At 41.7% G+C, this 25,415-nt stretch overlaps 1 protein-coding gene across 3 annotated transcripts in view; it reads left to right on the top strand.

The window, feature by feature from the left end:
- The window catches only part of PRKAR1B (protein kinase cAMP-dependent type I regulatory subunit beta), a 162,107-nt gene that overhangs the window by 70,402 nt on the left and 66,290 nt on the right, over positions 1 to 25,415 (top strand). For all 3 annotated transcript variants that reach the window (XM_075899535.2, XM_075899534.2, XM_014580848.4), the window contains exons 5-6: positions 23,058 to 23,119; positions 24,156 to 24,202. In XM_075899535.2, coding sequence (XP_075755650.1) covers positions 23,058 to 23,119; positions 24,156 to 24,202 — 109 coding nt within the window. The remainder of the gene's footprint in view (positions 1 to 23,057; positions 23,120 to 24,155; positions 24,203 to 25,415) is intronic.

Raw genomic sequence — 25,415 nt, 5'->3', positions numbered from 1 at the left:
GCATTAAACAACTAACTGCAAACCTTAGCCATTGTTCCCTTCCCTTATTACTATATCCTTAAATTCTTCCCTTACTGTAATTAGTCTGCTTTTTAATTTTGGCTTTTTATTTCTTCTTCATACTTATTTTTTTATTTCTACCTTTCAGATTCTCTGTATTCAGCTTTGTAAAGCTTTTCATAAGGCCATTTCCTAGGAAGCATGTTACATAAAATATACATTATATTGTACAGACCTTCCCTGAGGACTGCATCTTGACAGGGTAGGAAGGCTCGTGTGATCCAGTGACCCCAGGAGCTATGTCGGGCAGTGAATTTTAACTCCTGGAAGGGCCACCCAAGATGGATGGGTCAAAGGGTAGGGGCCAGATGAAAAGCAGGCCACTGGTCCTCCAGACTGGGATTGAACAATAGATTAATAACCTGTCTCTGTAAACAAGATGCAGAAAACACAAGAGAGCCATTTTGGCAAACAGCATGGTAGACAGGGATGGCAGAGCCTGATGTCCTGACCAGCTTCTGATAGTGTGAGAAATATTCAGATTCAGCTATTGTACTGAGCCCTCATTATATCTCTTCACACCATCCAGCAGACCCAGTTCTTAAGAAATGATTTTGGAACTCTTTCAAGTTACCTCCCTGATTTGGTTTAGGAAGGACACTAATGGATATGAGTACTCTGAATATTGTGAAATTTTATCACTGTTATTGGTAGCGCCTCCTGGAAACACCTCCTCTTTGAACATCCCATAGGGATAGGGTACATGTTTCCATCCAAGATGTAAGCCTTCCTTAACCTACAGGTATAGATTCCCATTCTGAAGGAGACAACATTCTGTTTTACTGGCATTTCAGAGCCACTTTTCCAGAATCACTCCACTTTGACATAATGTTTTCCTTTATAGAACTGTCTTGAGGTGCTCAGCACTTTTGAAAATCTTAAAAATGAGTTTAGGAGCCCATTAAGCTTCTATTTTGACCATGCTTTATAACCTAGTTTTATGGCTTAAAAACATTTAGCTCCTAGATCTCACCAAGATTTTTAAAAACTTAAAAAACAACGAATAGTCTAGCAGCACCTTAAAGATTAACAAAACGTGTAGATGGTATCATGAGCCCATGAAAGCTCATGATACCATCTACATGTTTTGTTAGTCTTTAAGGTGCTGCTAGACTATTCATTGTTTTTTAAGGTTTTCCAGTTACAGACTAACTCGGCTCTACACACCCCTCTGAACCAGATTTTGAAGACAGACTCCTACAGAAACCTTGCTTTTTCTGAGAACCAATGCATTATCTTCCTCCTTTTCTTCCATTTTTTGCAAGGTCTCAGATCAACTTCTCTTCTTTGTGTGTAAGATAATAAAGTTTATTGAAGAGTGTAGTAATAGGAACACCACTGATTTACTGATAAATAGTTCTAGATAAACTGTTCATATTATTGAGGTTTCTTAAGTATTTGGGATCATCATATTTTAACTGTGTGTTCTGCAGCATTGTCCACTGAAATCAATCATATGATCACTGTATACAAATAAACCACACAACTTTGATAGAAAGAGCAGTATATAGTAAATTGTTATAGATCTATTCAACCCCCAGAAAACCAATGACATAGGGGAGGTCATTAAAACAAATAGTATAAATGAGCTTGACACAACTAAAAGAGAGAGATAGGGTGATTGATGGTTCTAAGGACAAGTTGGGATGTAGAAGTGATATTGAGTTAAAGGTAATAGTGCCAACACACCTTTTCCTGTTCAGCAGTTCTAATTGTTCTTCCTTCCTGTGAATTCAGCATACAATACTGTATATAGCAACATTTCCTTACAGTTTTTGGTGTGGTAGATCAATGGGCTTTTGTTTGCTCTGTTCTTTCAGTTATAAAGTTTAGTTTTTATACTGAATGCATAGAGCAAATACAGGGGTGATGTGTAGACTACCCTTTACATGAACTTAAACACCCATAACCTAAGTTGGACTCCCGTAGAGTTACATATAATTACTCTATAAAAGTCTAAAGGAATTGGTGTGGCTTGTATTGAGGAACCAGAAAGAGATGTAAAATGAAGATAATACATTTGTCTCAGGAGGATTTCCAGAATAATGGCAGAAAGGCAAAAAGAACCCCTCCCTGAAAACCATTAGGGCATAGTTGTGACATATCTACAACTTTATTTGCAGAAGGTTTTAACACTTGACCTGCAAAGTCAACAAAAGAATCACCATCTCCCATCTTAATAAACTGGGTTCTATCTGCTTTAATCACATCCTGCAAATATACAGAGTAATCTGTTTCCTTCTTGCTTACATTTTGCATACTCTTTGGAGGAAGAAGGTCTACTGTTGTCAACACTCCTGTTAAATTTATTTGCTTTTCTAGTGCAGGGAAGATACATGTATAACTCTAAAGGTCACATTGTAGATGTATTTATTTATTTGTTTTTGAGGCTTTTGCTTTATATAGAAATGTCCGTGTAATCTTTTTGCGAGAGACTTGTGTAAAATTTATCAGAACAACAATAAAATAGGAAATGTGTCTTTAACAAAGCCTTCTGGGAATTTTCACTAAAGCTCTGCCCTTGCATTTGTTCTCTGTGAGCAGAACCCTGGCCTACACTCATGTGAAGCCCCACTGAAGTCTAAAGAGTATGTGATACCCTTTCCAGAATCAGAACCAGAAACCTGGAGTTTTTCCTCTCCTTCTTCATTGCTATGTGTCTTGTAACTGGACAATAATTTGGAAAGATTTGATGTAAATAAAATTACAGTTTAAATTATATCAGTGAAAGCTTCCAAATCAGCAAAGTACTGAAGCATGTATTTAACTTTAAGCAGTTGCTTAAATTTATCTCTGTTCAGGAAAGTAATTAAGCATGTGTGTAAGTCCCTTTGTTATCACTAGCATGAGTAAGCATTTGCACCACTGGGTGAGGTTTAATTTGGCTCTTCAGCCAACTTCTTTAGAAGTGCAAATCCCAGATCAGTCTGAAGCATTAGAAAATGATTTACTTCCCATTAAAGTTTTAGTATAGTGTGAAAACAGAATGCAATTTATCTGATTTGCTTTTCTGTTTTATTTCTAAAATAATGGCAATAGCCCATCAGTAGTTTTTCTTTGATACGCAGTGAAACAAATTAGAAACTTAGTATAAACATCAGTAGCCTACCAATGTATATTTTAACTTATGGAACAAATTCTTAATGTCCTTTATTCTTGAGAGCTGAAAGTAATGCATTTAACAAATGTATCTTTTAAGAGGTTATGAATTTTATATACAAGAAGGAACAATGAGGGGGATACAAATAGGAATTTGGAATTTCAGAACACAAATAGGAATTAGGAACCTAATTCTCTGTGACTAAGTTAGAGCTCGACCCATCCTTTGAACCTCTGAAAAATCTTATCCCTGACTCATTGGGTGAAAACATGATAATGCAGTACTATTGACTCCAGAGATCTGTAATGTTCAGATGGCCAGATGGCTGAATTGTTTCATCGGAGTTCATCAAATTTTTTAAAACCTCTAATTTAAGCCTGTGCCTTAGAGAACTACCTGCTTCTTTTAGAAGTTACATGTAAGAAATTCATGGCCAAAATGAAGATGTTTGTAAACATTCCTGCTCAAGAAAGAAGTCATGTAACTATATATATATATATATATATATATATATATATATATATATATATATATACACACTTCATGTTTCACTGGCTGTCTAGATTTATTGTCCTTGGTAGCAAATATTGACCTTGTATTTATCTCAGTCAGTGTTTACCTCTTAGGTCAATAAATCTGAGGTTCACCTCAGCAGAAGTCAATATCTGCTTAGTGTTCCATTTCATCATTAATATAAATATTTTGGTGACCTTAACATGTATTAAATAGTCTAGCTTTTTACATCTATCTCTTGATATGCTTATTTCTTTAAGTATATTTTTACACTATCTTCCTTATTACTTTTCAATCTGCTAATGTAGAGAATTAATCTTTTTTTTCCCTAAGGGGATCTGTCAGATTTTGAATGTGTATTTCGCTACATAGTAGGTCCACCACAGTATGCTAATATAAAATTGACTAATGGATCACCAGGCACTTGTCTACTAATAGAGCACAATGGATACAGCTTTCTCTTATCTAGTTTTCTTACATGAGAAATCTTTTCTGTTGTAAGGTATTTCCTTTTCTGCATCTTTCACAAAGTTTAGATTCAGATGGGACTATTAGATCACCTAGTCTGACCTCCTTTATCTCGTGACCCGTCTTCATTTTATTTATTATAAACATTTCTTTGGGCCTTCCCAGAAATTAGCCTGAGGTGTTTTTAAGTTTCAGGTTTAGATTTCATACTTGTTTTGAGTGACTGCCTTCTGAATGGTTGTTAGGGAATTTTCCATGTAGTCTCAAACTGAAGCACCTCAGAAGTTACAAGTTCTGTCTTCATGACTCTCTGTGGACGTTCTCAACCACAGACTATTGCCAGAACTTTGCTGGACCCTGGGCAGTGTGTATGTGTGGGCTTGGCTCTGGACCCAACGTGTGGGGCTAAATGATAGCCAGTCCTCAGCATTGCCTGGACCATGTTGCAGGGCTCCAGTGGTTATTTAAAGGGCCAGGGGCTCTGGACACTACTGCTGCTACAATAGCAGTGGCCCGGAGCTCTGGGCCTTTTTAAATCTCTGGGCCCCAGGGCAACCTGAATATTGCTTATTCTGCCTCTGAATACATTGTTGTGTAGCTGGACATGAGAACTGCATCTGAATGTTATGTCAGGCCATTAGTTTCCTCCTGACATCCCCTCCCCCAACAGCTTCCTAGAAGTAAGATGCAGAGTTGACACGGATGGCCCCCTGAATGCTCCTTTTCACTCTCATGAGGAGAGCATGAATGAGAGGTAAACAGACCAGAGTCTGAAGGTTCAGAACAGCTCTACATCTACTCAGCAGACTGGAGATAAGAATATTTCCCTTTGGACCCTTAGTCTATGTCTACACTGCAAGGTTGCGCAAAAACCCATGGAGCATCCACACCTCAAGCGTGTTTTTGTGCAAGAAAATTTAAGGTAAAACGGCAGAACAGAGGGCTTTTTGAGGTATAGGTGTACCTCTTTCTATGAGGAATAACTCCTTTTTGTGCGAGAGTTCTTGCACAAAAAGATGTGTCTGGATGCTCCTCAGGGGTTTCTTGCGCAAAAAGAGCCTATTAGAAAAAGCACAGGTGCTCTGATGGCCATTCTGTGGATGGCCATCGGAACTTTCTTGTGCAAGAGCGTCCATGCAGTATGGACGCTCTCTTGCGCAAAAGCACATCGCTTTTGCAATGTGCTTTTGAGGTGTGGACGAGCTTTTGTGCAAGTAGTTTTTGCGGAAGATCTCTTTTGCAAAAAGCTTCTTGTGCAAAAACCCTGCAGTGTAGACAAAGCCTTATAGTATTTAGGCCAGCTCCTTGAATGAGGTATCTGGCTCAAGATTTTCCCCAATATTATTGCTATGCTACAAGGCATATATAATATTCTAAACTACAAGGCATATCGGCGATACAGATAAAATACGTTCTCCCCCAATCTCCCAAGAGTGTTCACAGTCTAAAGGCCTGATCCCGCCAACTCGTTCTCATTAGATTATTTTTTACACTAGTACCATGAGTAAATTTACGACTCTCGTATGCATAAGTTTGTGGGGTCAGGTGCTCTGTGATCATATAAAAGTAAATGTTGATGGTATGAAAATTTTATATTATTCATTCTAAAGGTATGTTGGGTTTAAATGGTTTTAGAATGTTATTCTATGGACAATTCTGGTTCTGGTTACATGGAAAAGCATAAATGTAGGCATATAGATTTATATGACTATTACTTACAGAGACAGATACAAGGTATTTATAATTCTTTTTTTCCTGTTTATTCCAGCTTTATTTATTGTAACTGAGCTTCAGTGTAGGAATTTCTGCTGCATTTCTTTCATGTTCAGGGATTTCACATCAACACAGATAAAGACTGTTAACCGTTATATTAAAAATGTGTATTTAAGTGAATGGTAGGGTTGTGCTTAAGCAATAGGCAAAATATTGTCTTGGCCATCTTTTCTTTACCCTACTGTATACTAATCTCTCCTTAATTTGATGGACACAGTGCTTTAAAATTGCTTTGTCAAAAGCAATCTACAGTAATGTATCCAATTTGGATTTAAGATTCTGTTGAGAGGAATTATACATGGTGATTTTTCCATCATTTCAGTATAATCAGAAATAAATGCCAAAGCTATGTTTGTGTTGAGAGATAATTTGGCTCAGCAATATATCAAGTCTTCAGCATTTTTTCTTCCTAATGTTATCATTTAGAGGGATTTGTATGATACAGGCCATATTATAGCTGGCTTATAGATGAGGCCTGATAGAGCAAACAAAACACATCGCTGTTTTTCTGTGATGCATACCTTTAAGTCAGATTGAAGAGCAGCTTACTGTTGTCAACATTTGATTCATAGAGTTGTGTAAATGGGCAAAAATTCCTTTCTGTCATGCCAGAGGCCAAATTAAACAGAAATCTGTGAACTGGGATGGTTATTTGATTGCGGGGAAACACTATTGGTTGTATGATAACACATTTTTCCATGTTTTTATGATTTGTTTGCATTGAGTTTTGATCCTATTTTATTTAACTCTGTAAAATATAATTCTGCCTATTTGTTAAACTTCTGTAAATATGATTACTGCACTAAGGAAAACATGTAGTCAGCAGAGATGGGCAGAAAGTGTTAACACGACATATGTGTGTAGGCTGAATAAGAGTGACTAAACATTTCAGTGATAAAGATGTTGTCGTACTAGGACTGCCTGCAGAGTTCTCCATATTCCATTTCAAAAAGGCATTTAAAAAATGTCCTACAGATACTCAGTAAGGCATATACAATAGCGCTTTTTCCCCCCCTCTCAACGTTAATGAAAGCCCAGCATATTTGAGACTTAAAGGCACTTTGGAAACCTGAATCTTAATGATTGTAGCACTGTGGAAAGGTAGAATACACTAAGGTATGCAGTATCTAAAAATGGTCACTCTTTCTTTTTTATTTTTTGTAGCAGAGTGCAGAAGGAACATGATTAGATTTGTGACATGTTTACTAGGCAGATTTTTGAAACACCACAAAATTAGCAAATTGGTGCTCTGAGGTTAGAAGTAGCAGGTGTCCCTGCTAGGGTAGTATGGTGAGTTTCAAATATTTATTTGATGTTCTTTTTAATGGTTAGTGAAGGTTCTGAACCACAATGATTGAGGAAGATGGAAGAAATAATGCATTCTGTGTAGCTGAAAATGGATCCTGCAAAACACGTAAGAAACAAACCCAGAAGGGATGTATGCCATCTGAAAAAAATGGATCTCTAATTCATTTTGTGAATGTAAGTTATTCTGCTCCAGATGTGTAGTAAATTAGGGGGACAGTATGAGGCTATAGGGAAAGATAAAGAAAATGGATGGGTGCATGAGTTTGCACATCACTGTCAGCTACATTGGCTATGCAAATATATAATCAAGTGCTTGCTGATATGTAATTTTGTGACAGTTGTGGAAGGATGCAGAACCCTCAAATTAGTAGATAAAGAAATATAAAGAAAAAACAGACACTTTTAATAGATAACCCTTGTGAGAATATTTTATAATAGTTTCACTAATCCAAATAGAAATTATAATTTAATTTTAGGTTCTAACTCCAGAGTGGGGAACCTCTGGCCCCTTGCTTAATTTGGTCTGGCCCACAGTGAACAGGGTAAGCTCAGGGGGACTGAGTTGAGTGTGAGCGACATGGGCAGCAGGTATAAGAGGCAGTGGAAGGCAATGCCTTCCCAAACTGCCTGGCTGGTCCTGCCCACACTCTGCCTTCCGCCCCCACCCCATTCAGCACAGCCCCCACAGTCTCTTGGGGCTGCCTGGGTTTCAGCCCTGCCAAGTCTGGGGAAGGCTGGGGCCAGGCACTGTTCATGTTTCAGGGCCAGGGGCCCTGAGTCACTCACCCTTTGGGGCTGCGAGGACTTCCTTCCTTCCCCATGCTCCGAGGAAGGCTGGGTCTCTGTGCTGGGGGAAGGGAAGGGGAAGCTGACTCTACAGTGGGGGGGCCCTGGGCAGCTGTGGGCTTGCCTCTCTCAGCCCTAAGTTCACCCACCGCCCATGGTGAATTAGGTGAGTTTTATTTTTGCTTCTCATTTTCTCACATGGGAATAGGAGAGTGGTGTTGTTGTTTTGCTTTTTGCTTGTGTATGGTCCCTAACTGATTTTGCTGTGGGTCCATGGCCCCTGACTGATAAAAGGTTCCTCATCCCTGTGACCAAAACATATGCTTTCATTGTGCTGAGTTCTTTGATATCTCCAAGAGTGGGAGCACACAACAGAATGGAAATTAACGAGACAAACGTGGGACATGGTTGCAGCCGTATGTAACATGGCAGTCAGCAAAGGGGGAGGCATGTCAAACTTTAATTGATCAGTTGTACCATGTATTTCTTTGGCATTCAGGATGTTTGCCACCGAAATATGTACTACTGTCCAAAAACTGGATGACAGTAATTGTAATTTAATGTGTGTGTGTGTGTGTGTGATTACTTTGAGACACTGTCTCTTCTGCTACGTCTTTACAGTATCAAACACACTGTTGGCCAAAAATAGATACGATAGGACTGGAAGGCACTTTGGGCATGTCTGTATTGCACAGAAGATCAGCTCTCCAGAGGTTGATCTTCTAGCATCTGATTTAGTGGGTCTAGTGTAGATCCCAAAATCAAATGCTGAGGGCAGCCTCCACTAGCGTCTTGTACTCCTCATTCTGCAAGGAGTAAGGGAAGCCATTGGGGGCATGTGCTCCCATCAGCCTCCTGCAGTGTGGACGCCATGGTGGCTCGGCTCAAGGTAAGTCGAATCCAGCTATGCATTTTGCGTAGCTGAATGGCGTATCTTATGCCAACCTCCCTCATCAAATATAGACCAGGCCTTTAAGAGGTCATGCAGTCCCGTACCCTAAAAGTGTGTCTAGACTACACCTCTCTGCTGACAGAGAGATGTAGGTTAGGCACATCAAAATTGCTAATGAAGCTGGGATTTAAATATCCTGCACCTCAATAGCATAAACATGACCACCGCTTTTTTCGAAACAGAGTTTTTTCGAAAACCCCCCGGCAGTCTAGACGCGGATCTGTCAAAAATAAACCTTTTTTCGACAGATCCTGTAAACCTCATTTTTTGAGGAATACAGGATCTGTCAAAAAAGGCTTTATTTTCCACAGATCCGCATCTAGATTACCATTTTTTTAAAAAAAAACTCTGTTTAGAAAAAAGCGTCGGCCGTGTTTATGCTAATGAGGTACAGGATATTTAAGTCCCGGCTTCATTAGCAATTTCGATGTGCTAGATTTGCATCCCTCTGTCAACAGAGGGATGCAGTCTTTACATAGCCTACGTGTCTAGACCAGGGGTTCGCAAACTTTTTGACACAGGGACCAGTAAATCCATTGACGAGCTTTTGGAGGACCGGTAACATTCACTTGCATATTTGCATATTCATTAAGCAAATGATGAATATTCAAATATGTTGTTTCTGGTCCTCCCAAAGCCCCCAGTGCCAGCTTTAGCAAAGCTTTTGATACGGTCACCCACAATATTCTTGCCAGCAAGTTAAGGGAATATGGATTGGATAAATGGACTGTAAGATGGATAGAAAGCAGGCTAGGCCAGGGTTTCCAAAACTTTTTACTTTAATTGGAACCCGTTTTTTTTCAGTACTGTTTTTTGCAGCCCAAAAATATAAACACACAAAAAAATTAAAAATGAATACATTTTCAGTGTTTCACCCGGCTGCATCCTCCACCCAGCCGGGGCCAGGGCTTGGGGGACCCAGCACCGCATGAGCACTCCAGGAGGCAGGAACAGGAGCAGATTGGGGGTAGGGTAATTGGATAGGAAGGAAGGTGTAAGAAGGGGTAGGGTTGCCAGGTGTCCGATCTCCGCCAGACAGCCCCGCTGCCCCCAGCCCTGCTTCCGCCGCCCGCCCGCCTGCCCGCCCCATCTCTGCCGGACAGCCCTGCTGCCTCCAACTCTGCTTCCCGGCAGCCAGTTTCCCACACCCCACCCCCTCCTCCCAGCCCGTCCTGCCCCGCTCCCCTCCCAGCAGCCACGGTGAGGCCTGGTATTTTTTTCCCATGGCTCGGTACCGGGCCACAGCCCATAGTTTGGGAAACGCTGGTCTAGACCATACCTGACAGCTGTTTGTTGGAACTGCTCATAAAAATCTCTAATGCTGGAGATTCCACAGCCTCTCTAGGCAATTTATTCCAGTGTTTTACCACCCTGACAGCTAGGAAATTTTACCTAATCTCCAACCTAAACTTCCTTTGCTGTAATTTAAGCCCATTGATTCTTGTTCTATCCTCATGGGTTAAGAAGAACAATTTTTCTCCCTCCTCCTTGTAACAACCTTTTATGTACTTGAATAATACAATTAGTTGATGATAACCATGGGAATTTTCTGGTAGACAAAACTACTCTACAGAAAGCTAAAAACAAGAAATACCGTATTTTCTGGCGTATAAGGCGACTGGGCGTATAAGACGACCCCCTAATTTTTTAGTTAAAACATAGGTTTTCGCCTATACTCGCCGTATAAGACTACCCCCCCTTAAGAGGCCAACCGGTAGCGCCCCAGCTGCTCTGCCCCAGGGTCCACAACAAAAGCCTGGTCTGCTGGGGGGGGGGGACGCACTAGCTGCGCCCACCCCCCCAGCAGACCAGGGACACGGGGAGCAAAGCCGCAGCGGCAGCGGGGTGCTTTGCTCCCGGTGCCCCTGGTCTGCTGGGGACCGGGAGCAAAGCCGCAGCCGCGGCGGGGTCCCGCGCCTCAGAGGCTTTGCTAGAGCAAAGCCTCAGAGGTGCGGGACCCCTCCGCCTCCCTGGCTTTGCTCCCGGTGTCCCTGGTCTGCTGGAGACGGTCCCCAGTAGACCAGGGGCACCGGGAGCAAAGCCGAAGCGGTGGCGGCCACTTCGGCTTTGCTCCCGGTGCCCCTGGTCTGCTGGGGACCGTCTCCAGCAGACCAGGGACACCGGGAGCAAAGCCTCTGAGGACGCCGGCAGCGGGACAGCCGCGGCGCGTCTGGGCTGTCCCGCTGCCGGCTTCCCCCGAGACTTTGCAAAGCCATGGAGGGGCTCGGGCAGCGGGGCCCCTCCGCGGCTTTGCTCCACGTCTTCCTGGTCTGCAGACCAGGGAGACGCGGAGCAGCTTTTCTCGCCCCGGAGTACACGGGCGGCGGGACCACGAGGTCCCGCAGTCCGTGTCCTCCGGGGCGAGAAAAGCCCCGTTCGTACCTGCAAGTCGGGGACTGCCTGTATGTTTATATCCGGCGTATAAGACGACCCCTGATTTTTGGGGGATGTTTTTTAGTATAAAAAGTCGTCTTATACGCCGGAAAATACGGTAAGAGCAAATGACATTTAAAATCTGAGTCTAGCCAATACTTCCTATAGTAATGATGTCTCAGACAAGAGCTATCTAGCATGGAAAGGAAAAAATAAAACATATTTCCGGGTTCTTATAATTTTCTATTTTTTTCCATACTGTGTCTGTTGCCCTTGAAAAAATCAGGCTAGTGGCTTGTTCAGACCTTCTTGCTGATTATGGGAGTTACATTCTTCTTATCAGGAGATGGAAGTAATGCCCCGTGATTCATGTGAATGATCCCAATTAACAAACATAACTCAGATTTTGAATACCACACATTGAATGCTCAGAGCATATTGTGGCAAATCCACAAAGTAAAAAAAATTGTAAACAATGTTTCTAAGGCTACGTCTAGACTGCAGGCTTCTTACGCGAGAAGCTTTTATTGGAAGAGATCTTCCGCAAAAACTTCTTGCACAAGAGCGCATCCATACTGCAAAAGCACATTGAGACAGCAATGGGCTTTTGCAAAAGAGAGCGTCCAGACTGCATGGTCCCTCTCTCAAAAGTAAGCATTGATTGGTATGCACAGAATGGCCACCAGGACACCTGTGCTTTTTCCTCTTTCTGCGCAAAAAACCCATCTTCCCTGTCTGCACACGCCTTTTTGCGAAAGAACTCTTTTGCAAAAAGGCATTCTTCCTTGTAGAAAGAGGAATACCAATTGCGTAAAAACCCCTCTGTTCTTTTTATTCTCTTGTGCAAAAACGCGCTTGAAGTGTGGACGCTCTGCGAGTTTTTGCAGAAAAGCGGATGTTTTTCCACAAAAACTCTGTAATATAGATATAGTCCAAGTGAGTACAAGCAGATCTGTATAGTGGGAAAACAGGTTAAATTTTTAGAGTGAATTCTCTGTCAATTATTTGTTCATCTTTAATATTCATAGAACTATCCAGTTGGCAAACAAAAAAATAATTTATTTCCTATATAATTTGTCTGTCTCATTAAGTAATTTCATCTAAACTTACATCTCAAATGTTAATAAAGTACTAAATGAAAACATTAGAAGAGGTTGAGCGGGTTTTACTTATATCTACTGCATATCCTGTACAATTAAGTGCAAAGCTAATGCACAGAGTATACTATTTGTTTGTGTTAACTGTAGTTTATCTAGATCAGGCATGTCCAAAGTCCGGCCTGCGGGCCAATTGCGGCCCGTGTTCCGATTTAATACGGCCCCCGCTTCCTTCCCCTCTCCTGGCTCCCCGGCGCTCTTTTGAACTGACGCGCCCAGCGCGCCGCTTCCGGCCGCGCTACCGCCGCCGCCGCCCATGGCCTCCGCGGTCCTAGAGCCTGCCCTGTAGGGCACGTCCGCAGCCCCGCTCCCCCGCTCAGCTGCGGGTTCGCCCTGCCCCCGGGCCGCCGTGAGGCTGGCGTGCCCTGCGCTCTCCGCCCGCCTCCGACCCTGCAGGCCCTCCGCCTTGGGGCTGAGAGTGCGGGGACGGCCCTCACGCATGTTCACTTCTTCAAATCTGGCCCTCTTTGAAAAAAGTTTGGACACCCCTGATCTAGATAGTAGTTTAAAATAATGTCCAAGGGCGCTATTACTTTTTTCACATGTAGGATATTTAGCACATGCAACTGGCTACTAGTGCATTTTGTACTATTTAATTGAAAAATGTTAGGATTGTTTGAAATCCCAACATACTCTAAAATATATTCAAAGAATTTCAAGCACAGTAACAAAATGAAACTGGCAAATAGTAATTAGCCATCTTCAGCTGTGTCACTTATAAAGAGTTTTAGCCTACCATCTGAGTACTTACCTTTATTTTATGATGAACAGTATATAGCAACTCTTCTTACTTGGAAATAGTAGGAATAGTCCAGAAAAGGGAGCTTGGCATCAAAGAGGAAATATACTTAAAAGCACACACAGAATAAGTGCTTAAATGTGATAATTTTATAGTTGTCATTTATCATTGGTGGCGTCTTGTTTTGTATTAAATAAATATAAAAAAGATTTGCTTTTAGGCTGCTATGTTTCTACATTGCTTTTCCATCATAGTTTTAAAGCAATTTTCTATTAGAGATTCATTCTAAATATTTTGCTTTTATGATAACAAATCTTCTGTAGGTGTGTTTGATAAAGAAACAAGGAAAGTAGTAAATGCATGAGTATACAGTAATTCCTCATTTAACACTATAGATATGTTTCAGAAAATGATCGTGTTAAGTGAAAACGTGTTATATGGGGTCAATATTCCCATTGAAAATAATGGAAAAGGTGGGGATTGTGTTTCAAGCGGTGGTATCTGTTGGGACCGGGACATAAGGCTGGGGGAGAAAGACTGGATTACAGCAGGAAGGGGAGGTGTTTGGCTCTGGGGTAGGGAAGGGGAGAAGAGGGAAGCGGGATTGGGTTGGGAGTATGCCCCTGTGACGGGTCTGCCGTGATCCGCACTGCGTCTGGCGAGGGGGGGGGGTCACTGGGGAATGGTGCGGCAAGTGGCGAACCCTCCACCGCTTTGCAGAGAGACGGGGGAACCCCCGCACAGCTGCCAGCAATGGGCCTGCTGGGGAAATCATGTTATTCTGGGGACGGTCATGTAATTTAAAAAACGTTCCCTAAAAAAAAATCGTGCTATTGCGAAAATGTATGAAGTGGTCACGTGTTAAATGAGGAATTACTGTAGTTAGATCATAAAAATTCAAATCCCATATTCTCATATACAACGAATAGGACCATGTTTTAACTTTGGTTGACTCAAATCTATTGACCTCATTCTAGTTAGACTAGAGATGAATACTTTGCCTAAAGTATTTGATTTTTTTATTCTGATAACATTTCCCTGGGATACTTATAGAATCCCGATGCATACGAACACTGGCTTTGACTTTGTGATAGCGTCCTTCTGTGCCTCTAATAAAAATGTATTTGGAGCCTTCTTTAAATAAAAGATCCAGTACGTATGCCTGCAGCCAAAATGAAGCAATTGTACATTCTTATACTATGTAAGCTCCATAAATAGAGTGCGGTCACTCTTTATCTGACCCATCAGTTCTCATCCTCAAAAGAAACCTGCATAGCACTTTTGAAATATGAGCCTGGGAGTTTAAATTCATAACTCTGCTAGACACTAAAAATCATGGTCTTAATAAAGACACTGGATTTATGGCTTAATAAATAGTTTGTAACCCACTAACTCCCCTTTTTTGTCCTATGATGACATGGATGATAACTGACCATCACTTCACCTTGAATGGTCCCTTAGAATATGTGCTAACTACTTATAGTAAACTGTTTGATCTTGTATTTAATTTGAAACTCTTAGTACTTTCCCCAGTCCTGAAGACAAGCTCTGGGTAGCTCAAAAGCTTGTCCCTCTCGCCAACAGAAGTTGCTCCAATGAAAGATTTTACCTCACCCAGCTTGTCGATCTAATATCCTAGGACCGACAATGGCTACAACACTGAACAGATCAGCACTACACAGAAGCCTGCACCGATCAGCACATAACTAAAATAAATGACGGAAATGGGTGGATGCCTGTACACCTGAAGGTGCAGGGAGATAAAACAAGAATAATGAATGAATAGAATGAATTCTTACACTTAAATGGTTATGCTGCACAGGGCAAGAACCTTCACATTTTATTTTATAAAATCTTCATTGTACGAACATTAATGAGATGGGATCATTACTCTGTCTTAAATTCTACTTTATTGATCCTTAGTAAGAAGGGCAGGTTCAACATTTGTTAGAAATGCAATCGTCATCATTTAAGGAAATTAGCTCTAAGAAAATCTTAGACATACAAAAGAAAAAAGCTAGACATAAAACCTACAATAGTACTCAGATATGTCAGAGTAGGACTAAACAAAGAATTTGAAAGATAGGGTTGCCATGGAACATGTTCTCTTACCTTCTAATTCAGCGAAAGCTTTGTTTTTTGGGGAGTGGGAGTTGCCAGTTAATTGAATATGCCGGATAACTGAATGTGCTGTATAACAAAGCTTATTGCTCTGCCCCTGCCCCCTATCTGCAGATCTGTCTTCCAGCAGCTTGAGGCATGCGGAGGGGGAAGGAGGCGCCTGTTGATGATATCATCTGGCAGTGCTGGCTGTCAGAAGCCCTGCAATAGGCAGCTGGACAGCCAGGAGTCAGACGCATGCGCCTGAACTTGAGGCAGTATTGTGGCTGGCAGCGGTTAACAAAGTTTTCTGGTTAATAGAGACCAGATAACAAAGCTTTCACTGTATATGAAAACAAGGAGGATCAACACTGCTGAGTAAGAAATGATAATGTTTTTTTAAAAGCTGAGAGAGTGCAGTAGAGTTTTTATGGAACTGTACCAGATCAGCTTAATATTTTTTCAAACCTACCCTCAACAAGATTGATTTTTTTTTTTTTTAGGTAAAGTGATAACAAAGGAAGAGAAAGTATATATCGCACACATGCACTGGATATTTTCTGAATTTGCTGGCACAATGAAATAATTCTGATTAAAGTCTGACAATACCTGAAGATATAATAAGAGTTTTTCATTTGTGTCAGGGAGTCTGGACAATGTATACATTTTATCTATTTTCATCTTCCTTTTGTATGATCTACTCACCACAGTGAAGACTGAAAACAAGTCTGATTTTGAAATTGGTAAATTATGTTCCATAGTTTCCTTGTATAGCCATTTCTATGGTGTGATTCTGAAATGTTTGAAATCCTGTTCTCTCACTTGGCTTTACTAAGCTTGTTCTCATTTGTCTCTTGCCAGCATTGTGTTACTGATAGTAGGCACTGTTTTTTTTCCTATCCCACTTTCTAGGTTGATTCAAAATAACCTCATTGTAACAGGAAATGATATTTATTTATTTTTACCATTTTTTTCATGATAAAATTCTGAGGCCTACTTTTTATTGCTGTTCACCTTCTGTTGTGCTTTACACGTGAGCAGGCTGTGTGTGAAAGGCTACCATGTCAGAATTGTGTACTGTGTTATACCCATTGCAGAAAAATTGGTCCACTTTGTTTAGTTGTAAAAATTTCTATAAATTGGAAGCCAGGAGAGAAATCAGGCCCCTAGGTTTCAGATCTGACTTCAGTTGTTTGCAGTCCTCTTGTATGCTTTCAGGAAATCCTCAACATGTTAAAACTTGCTGTGAGTCTTTGATATCTGCAATTCTTAAAAATCTTTTAAATTTTGATATTCAGAGACAAGACAGATAGTATTTTTTGATGGAATAGATAGAGATTTTAGGTCTAATCAGATTACTCAGTTTCACCTTTTTGAATTAGTTAACCAAATTTGTATGTTATGTGTAGCTAAGAATCTTTGTTTGTAATCTCATTTACTGTTTTAGATGATATTATCACAAAGTTACTGTGACAGTCTGGGCTTTCGTGTGACACCTCACATGGCCCACTTTGTACAGAATTTGGGGTAAGCATCCCCACTATGGGCGCAGCAGTGATCTGTCTGCTCCCTTTAAAATCTAATAATGTGACAGTTACTAAAAATTAAATCTGCATAACCCTCTGTGGAGTTTATTATTGGTGACTGAAACTTGACAGTCCTTCCATGTAGAGCCAGTGGGAGCCTCGTGTAAATAAAGTGCCCCTATATCAGTGGTTCCAAGCCAAAAACTGCCCCCAAAAACCTTCTGATTGGAGCACTGGGTTTTGCTTCTTCTGACAGAGCAACAAGAATCCACCTTTCAAGAGGTAGCCACAAGAGACTTTGGAGGAGCCACAGAATAGACTTAAAGCTTTTCCCCCTGAGCACAGAGGAGTAGAAGGCTGAGGAGAAGCAGTATTAACATTAAAGAGAGTGAATTAGGAAGCTTTGAAGGAAATTTTGAGTAGGGCGTTGAGGCAGCAGTATGGGAAGTCCTTCAGGTGGAGGTTCCTGGATTGGGGTTACCAGGTGGCTTCAAAAAAAATACCGGACACACTTGATCTCAGATAGGCGGTGGGGGGACACTGGTTGGGAGGGGAGCAGGGCTGTCAGGGAGGATGTGTGTGTGCAGGAAACTGGCTGGCGGGAAGCAGGGCTGGTGGCGAGGGGCTCGGGGACAGTGGGGCTGGCCAGAGGAGATCGGGGGGGACCGGCCGGCGGGAAGCAGGTCTGGTGGGGGTCAGAGGGAGTGGAGCTGGCTGGGGAAGATCAGGAGGAGGAGTGGCGGAGAACCGGCTGGCGGGAAGCAGGGCTGGTCAGGGGGAGCAGGGCTTGCCGGGGGAGATTGGGTGCCGGGGGGGACTGGCCGACAAGAAGCGGGGCTGGCTGGGGGGGGGAACAGGGGGAGAGAGTTGGCTGGCAGGGAGCGGGACTGACCTGGGCGTACGCAGATCCCAGGGCGCTACCCATCCTGCGCACGGTCCCAGCGAAGCATGGGCGAGTCCGGGCTGGGAGATTCCATCCCGTCCCACATCCCCCCCCCCCCCACGTAGTTACCTACTTCCTCGCTGGTAGACACACCCACTGTCATTTTGGGACAGCCCTGTTAACTCCAACCACCTGTATCTGTAATTGAAAAACCCAAACACAATGCCCTAGAGCCTCATTTGATCACCTAAACAACACACCTAGGAACAATATAAAGGATACATTTAAAAGTAATATCTTGTGTTCGCAATTTTCACCCACCACCCACTGACTAAACACCACATCATTGACTAAAAACCGACCCAATACACACTAACCATTTACTTTAGCATTCCGTGCCATTAGAAAACTTTGGTTCGAGTCAACATTTGATGGAGAGGCAAGTCATGCAGTATGGCTGCAGTAAATAGGGAAAGTAATATGGAGAAGACAGAATCATGGTGATTGGCTTTAAAGTTTGGATGAAGATTTAGTTAGTGATTGCCTAGATTTTTATATCATTGTGTTACCATCCTGGGGTGTGTGCACTTGAATAACCACAGACTGTTTTTTTAATACTGTGACGGACCGGGCCGGGTCTGGGCACCGCTGAGGGCATCTGGCAGGGTGAATTGCTCAAACTCAGGGCTCCTTACAGCCCCTGACTGGAGACCCTTCCCAAATAGGCCACAAACCAGTCACACCGAGCGCTTCAGCTGCCAATCTGACCAGCAGGAAGCCTCACGAGCAAAACCCCTCAGACACCTCAGCTCTCTCTGTGCCACAGTCAGCCCCAGGCCTAACACACAGGGGAGGGGTTACAGAACCCAATCTCACCTACCCCGAACGGGTCTTTCCGGTCCCAAAGAACAAGCCACAAATTCCCGGTCAATTTACACTTTGGATCTTACCCACAAGAACACGCTGGGCCAATCCTTTAGAATCTAAAATCTAAAGGTTTATTACTAAAAGAAAGAAAAGCATGAGAGTAAGGTTGTTAAGGACATTACATGCATCGAATCACCAAGTTCTCGATGCAGGCTCTTAGCAGAGATGTTACAAACTGCTATCTTAAAAGTCTCTGGTGTACATCCTATGTCAGGACGGGCCAATGATTCTTCCCAGTGCGCTGTTCCTCGCAAGGCTGCATCTGGGATCAGGAGCAGAATTGAAAGCAAGATGGAGTCCGCCTCATGGCATTTTATATCCATCCCTGGTATCTTCCAAGCTGGAGCAGGTCACATGGCTCAGTGACCTATCCCTGTGTCCCATGTCAGCAGTCATGATATTGGCTGGTTTGCAGGTTCCAGACACATTCCTCAGGTGTGTATTGGCCTCTATGAGAGCCTTGTCTCTGGAATCTTGCTAATTAGCATAGTCACTGACTGAACATTCCTTGCCCATTGCTCTGTCTCAGACAGAGAATTTTCCAGCATCAACACAGAGTACATATTTATAACTCCACATACAGATATCACACAAGTACAAGAGTAACATACATAAAATCAGTAGAACACAAGCTTTCGTTTGACACCTCACGTGGCCCCCTTTGTACAAGCTTTGGGGCAGCCCCCCCCCCCCTTTGGGTACAGCAGTCTGGTCCTCTTAAAATCCAGTAACACGACAAATACATTTTTGGAGGCATTTATGTGTTTATGTTTAAATATATAAAAAATAGCAAATTGGAAATAAAAATTCATTCCCTCCTTCCACAAAATCTTTTATGATTTTATTACACACCTGTTTCTTATGTCAGGGCTGTTTATAACACTTGACTTCTATGTTTATGCCTTTCACGGACAGATGTTACAGTGGGGGAGGTCTAGCTTGGATATTAGGAAAAACTGTTTCACTAGAAAGATGGTGAAGTACTGGAATGGCTTACCTAGAGAGGTGGTGGGAATCTCCATCCCTAGAGGCTTTTAAGTCTCAGCTTGACAAAGCCCTGGCTAGGTTGATTTAGTTGGGATTGGTCCTGCTTGGGCAGGGGGTTGGACTTGATGACCTCCTGAGGTCCCTTATAGGCCTATGATTCTATGTTTGTTATGAACAATTCTAAAAATAACACCTATACCTTGTAGTAAGAAGAAGAGGGTCAACATTTGAGCCTTGATTGTATTATCTCTTTAGTGAGCTCTGTTGGTTTTCCCGAGTCCATCTATATTTTAAAACAAACTTTGTTTTCTACTCTTCACTCAGACTCAGGTTTTCTAACACAAAACTGTATATTAAACATGAAAATGTATATATATAAAAATGAATGTGATATATTTTCAAATGCAGGCTTGAACAGATTCTGAACACATTTTTTAATTTTAAGAAAAAATAATTGGCATGGCTCTCTCAGGGTATAATTTTTAAAATTATTTAGCCTATTTTGTATGTTGCTAATCAAAATCAATAAATGGTACGTATTGTTTCAACATCAGTTCCATACAAGCCTAAATTAAATCAAAGCTCAATTTTGGCACAATGAGTTATGAGTATGGTAGGTTATTTGGCTAAGGTTTTGAGAAGGGTTTTGTGATATATTGTGTCCCTCAGTTTTGAGGGATGCCAACCTGAAACGTGTTAAAAGGGACTGATTTTCAGAGGGTGGATGTTCAGCATTTTCTGAAAATTGGGTCCATTTAATGTGTTTCAAGTTGGGGGATCCAAAATCTGAATCACTTTAAATCATAGTTATTTTTTGAAAACTTTAGCCTACCCACGTACATTAGGAACAATAGTTCCATGGAGGACCAGAAACACGAATAGATATTTTCAGTGACATTCGCATAACGGTTGATTACCTAAACTTGTATGTCAGTTATACCCACATATTACTATCTGAAAATGCAAATTAATGTCAACATTAAATTTGGTTGACTTGCTTGCTAGCTATCATTTAACCCACAATTATGTGTGTCTATAAAGTTTCTGTTAAAAAAAAATCAAACATTTGCTCTAGTAAATAGAGGATCATAGTAATATACACATGTATTCCTGTAAATTTAAGCAGGACAGTATTAGTTTGGTAATGCTAAACAGTTATTTCCAAAAATCTCTTCCATTATTCCTTTGACAATCCTTGTAGCAATAGTTTTTAACTTAGGAGTTTCAAAACATTTTTGAGAAAAGAAAGACATGTTTAGAAATCTGACAACAAACCATTTTGGAGAATGGTGCAGTGCTATACATAATTTATCAGCCACTATTTGTACAGTCATTTGTTAGGATATAAATAAAACACAAGCTTCAGACAAGAGATAAAAAGCTGACATTGTGTGGGGTTATTTCTTTGTATTTCATCCAAAAAACATTTTGCAAATCTGTTCTAACAGTTACATTTTGTTTTTGACACTCTTTCACATTCTGATTTTGCTATTTAATGGCATAATCTTTTGGCACCCGACCCTCTAAAGCACAGAGTATCTTCAACTCTAGTGAGAACTCTCTCCACACCTTGCAGAAGTGAGCACTCAGGGTGTGTCTAGACTACTGAGTTTTGTCGACAAAACTATACCTGCGTCTACACTACCGCTGAGTTCTGTCGACAGAAGGTGTTATTGCCTGTAGGATTGCGTCTAGACTACAGGGTTTTGTCGACAAAGCAGCTTGCTTTGTCGACAGAACTGAATGTGTCTAGACGCTCTGTGTCGACAGAAGTTTTGTCGACAGTATCTGTCGACAAAACTTCTGTCGACAAAAGCCTGTAGTCTAGACGTACCCTTAGATCTCTGCTTGGGCTTAGAGGAGGCTGTAACACAGGGAGACAATTGAGGTTCCCTATTCACATGTTACCTGGCCCCAGCATAAGATAGAGCTAATATGAACACATTACCCATGGGCACACTGAGGAATTCTGAGAGAGGCACATTCCCATAGCTGTGGATTGCCCCTTACACAGGACTGCAGGCTAATCATGTCATTGTGTCCTGGCAGTGGAAATATCCTGATTGCTCAGAAGGAAAGATATGCTCAGCTTGAGTAATAAGCGAACATTTCCTATAACTGAATCTGAATGGATTATGAAATTGTTGGACAGGAAACAAGCTAATAATGAGATTTTACAAAGTGCATTTCCCATATAAGGGATTGAAATTCACTACAGGTTTGTTGCTGACTTCCTGGCTATTTTGGTGAACACTTTAAATTCCATCATTGTTTTTACTCATTTGTGTCTGAGAGAAATTTGCTCCCATTTTGTGGGCTAGAGAGAGAGTTTACATCTCACTTTTTGTAAGGGGTGGGAAGTAGATGCTCCACTTTGGTAGAAGCCAGTCACAATTCCTCCCCTTTGCTGGCAGTGAGAAGTGGTTTCCTTCAGCCTTTTACACTGATGAATTGATGTGTGGAGGGAATAACTCAGGATCTCCACCCAATCATTGCTCCCCATCCACTACCCATGGGGGAAGGAAAAACAGTGCTTCTCTGTGGCCTGATCTCTTCCCTGTGTGCAAAATGGTGGTCTGGGCAGGTAGCTTAAAGTGATGGTAATGGGTGGGTTATGTCCCTTACTTCCCAACCTGACTTTGTAAGGGCCAGTGACATACTTGCCCTATATATTTAAAATCATGGTTCTGTGTGGAGTCCAGGAAAGATGAACTAGTTCAGTGCTCTTCTATAGTGTTTGCGTTTCCATAGCATTGGCCAAATTCTCATTGTATTGGTAGCTCTGCTAAAGTCACTGAGCAAAGTAGTCATATATTTACCTCTCCACTGGAAGTGTACTCCCTTGCCAGCTTGTATGCTATTTTAATTTAGTCTTCTACATTTCCGAATGCATGCTGGTTTGTGCAGTGGGCTGTGCTGGTAAAAATGGAGCCTCATTTTCAAAAGGGGCTGTGCTTCTATTCTGGGCTTCCAGCAGCTTCCGTTGTGACACACACTGGGCTCTTTTGAAAATCTGGCCACTTTATGGTGTCTAAAAGGGAAGTGTGGTCTTTTGAAAATAGAGAATAAAAAGCATGAGCTGGCTAGTTTGTAGAATGTTTTAATTTAAGAATGGGACTGTAATTTACATGTTGGAAGTTCTTTCAAAATAGCGCTAGTGGGTTGAGTCTTAGTTTTAAACCATAGTTCCGACAGAATGAGCTTTTCTTATGTTTTGCCAGCTGGGGACTGCTGCAATTAACCCCTTTCCCCCCCTTTTTTCTCTTTTTTTTCTTTTTCTTTTTTTCTTTTTTCTTTTCTGTAAAATCTATTAAAGGAGGATTAACAAAGCAGAGTGATTTCAGTACTGTTGATTAAATAAGGAACATGTTTAACTCAATAATGCATATTTATTTTCTTTTATAGTGACATATTTGATGCCATGTTCCCCGTTATGCACATTGCCGGTGAAACAGTCATACAACAGGGTAAATTTCCACGCTTATTTCCTTACACATTTTCTAAGTGTATAATTTATGGCTCTCTCAGAAGTTCAGAAAATCATAGGGCCAGACATTTTACTATTTTTGCTCACATACAGCAGTATCTTATTCCACATGTATCTAAGTATTTATTTATATGGTAAGCTCTTTGGAGCGGGAGAGTGTCTTCTTTTGCACTGTCCAGCACCTAGCCTTGGCCCATGACTGGGACTCTTAGGCAAGGGTGCAATTTTGAACACATGGGGATGGGGAGCTTTCATCCCTTTCAGATGCTAAGGGAGTGAGGGGAAAGTGTTTGCATTCTGTGCATGTTTCTCACACCTGGCTGGTGAAGGGAGCTCACCAGCCAGGTGTGAGAGGAATGCACGGAATGAAAGTACTTTCCCCTCACTCCCTTAGCATTTGGGGAATGGAATGAAAAGCTAGCAGTGTCCTGGAGTGCACGGCTGCTGCCCCCGACCCCCGCGCACGAAATGGCGTCTGTGCTCTTAGGTGCTACCACAATCCAAATAGTGATAAAACTAATAAAAAAGTATCCACATTGATTTAAATGGGGGCTGCTCACAGAAGAAAGTGCTACTCAGCATGAATAAAGAGCGGACTTTGGCCCTGAGTAATAAAAGATGGAAAATATTTTCCGTAGCTGTTGAGAGTGTGCTCAGCACCACACTGTATTGTGTACAGTTACCGGGTTTGGCAACTTAGTTGCAAACTTAGAGCAAGTCAAGCAGGATTTTAGTATCCCGAGGGTATTAAAACTTTCTAATGTGTTTGCCTTCATTTTAAATAAATCAAAACTAATATAACTGAGAAAAAATGTAAATAATTGGCCCTAATGCTTCTTCTTGATTTGCGAAATGAGGCATGGCTGTTAAAAAATGATTTTTTGTCTTTAAATAATCCGCTCTGCGAATCTGTGCATATATGTGTGGAATCAAATGTGGGGATTGGAAGTGATTTGTATAACCAACCATCCAGCAGACATTGTGAAAAGAATCATCATTTATGTGTTTGCTTCCAGGTGATGAAGGAGACAACTTCTATGTCATTGATCAAGGAGAAGTGGATGTAAGTTTTAATTAACCTTTGATTTGGAGTCACATCCCCTTCTTATTTATTTTAATCAGACTGTTGCTTATTCTAAGTTAACACAGTAAAACCTTATGCTCATGATATTTGCGTAGGGCCTGATCCAGCAACGATCTATGTCTCTCTACTCCTGATGAACTGAGGGGGCTCAGCATGTTACAGGATTGGCCACCTTGTTAGTGTTTGTTGCATTAGGTCTTTTATATAGAATATTATAAGTGGCATATTTATGGCCATATTTATTTGTCCATTGAAAGCAGGATAATATGGTATCATAATCAAGCAAATTACTTTATCTTTAGAAGCCTATCCATACCTGTAAGCGTGTTGTCTTCACCGGAGCAGGTCGCCGTGATGAAATGCACCTGAGGGGCCATATGAAACATAAGGAAAATATTTTCTTTAATTTTCTAACTGAGCTCATGTGCATTTCTTTCCAAATCAAGAGAGAGCCCCAGGCTGCTAATTTCATCTTAGAAACCTTAATTTGCTTTTTGAACTATCTCTGAATAACTAAATAGTGCACTGTATGAATATATTAAGGATTCTTAAAAAGTATAAATTGAGTTCTTAAATTACAGAATGCCCACTAGTTTGCAGGGGCGGACTGGCCCAGCGGGATACCAGGAATTTCCTGGTGGGCCATCGTCCGGGAGGCTGTCATGTCCACATGCTGTTGCCCCTCACTCCAAGCGGCTCTGCGTCCGTGCTGTATGCAGCACGCAGAGCCTGACCCACCGCCTGCTCCACGTGCCGGACATGACGCAGGGGATGGGGCTTGAGGGGCATGCAGGGGTGATGTCATGGGGAGGGCCATTCTCAACCCATTTCCCAGGCCTATTTTGATTGCCAGTATGCTCCTGGTAGTTTGCAATGGATTTGTCAGGAAGTGTTTGAAAGGCAGCTGGCCTCTGAATCTAGTTTCCAATTCCAAATAACTCAGAATCTGCACACATCTGATCAACTTCATTCTTAACAGTGGTATGAAGTCAGCCCCCTTTGTAGCTTTCATTTGGTACAGTCTTCTCATCTCATTGAATTCTCTGGAAGCTACATCTTACATATCAACAGTTGTTAGATAGGACAGGCTGGTTCATTAGCAGTGTTGCTATGCAGACTCCCAGATGAGTTCTGTTTGGATTATTTAAAGACAGCAGTGATTTATTTTGAATCCAGCCAGCAGGCATACCAT

This window comes from Pelodiscus sinensis, chromosome 15, assembly GCF_052426305.1.
Source record: "Pelodiscus sinensis isolate ZL-2025 chromosome 15, ASM5242630v1, whole genome shotgun sequence".
Classification (NCBI taxonomy): domain Eukaryota; kingdom Metazoa; phylum Chordata; order Testudines; family Trionychidae; genus Pelodiscus; species Pelodiscus sinensis.
The sequence above is the reverse complement of the archived record's forward strand: the minus strand, read 5'-3'. Positions and strand labels throughout refer to the sequence as shown.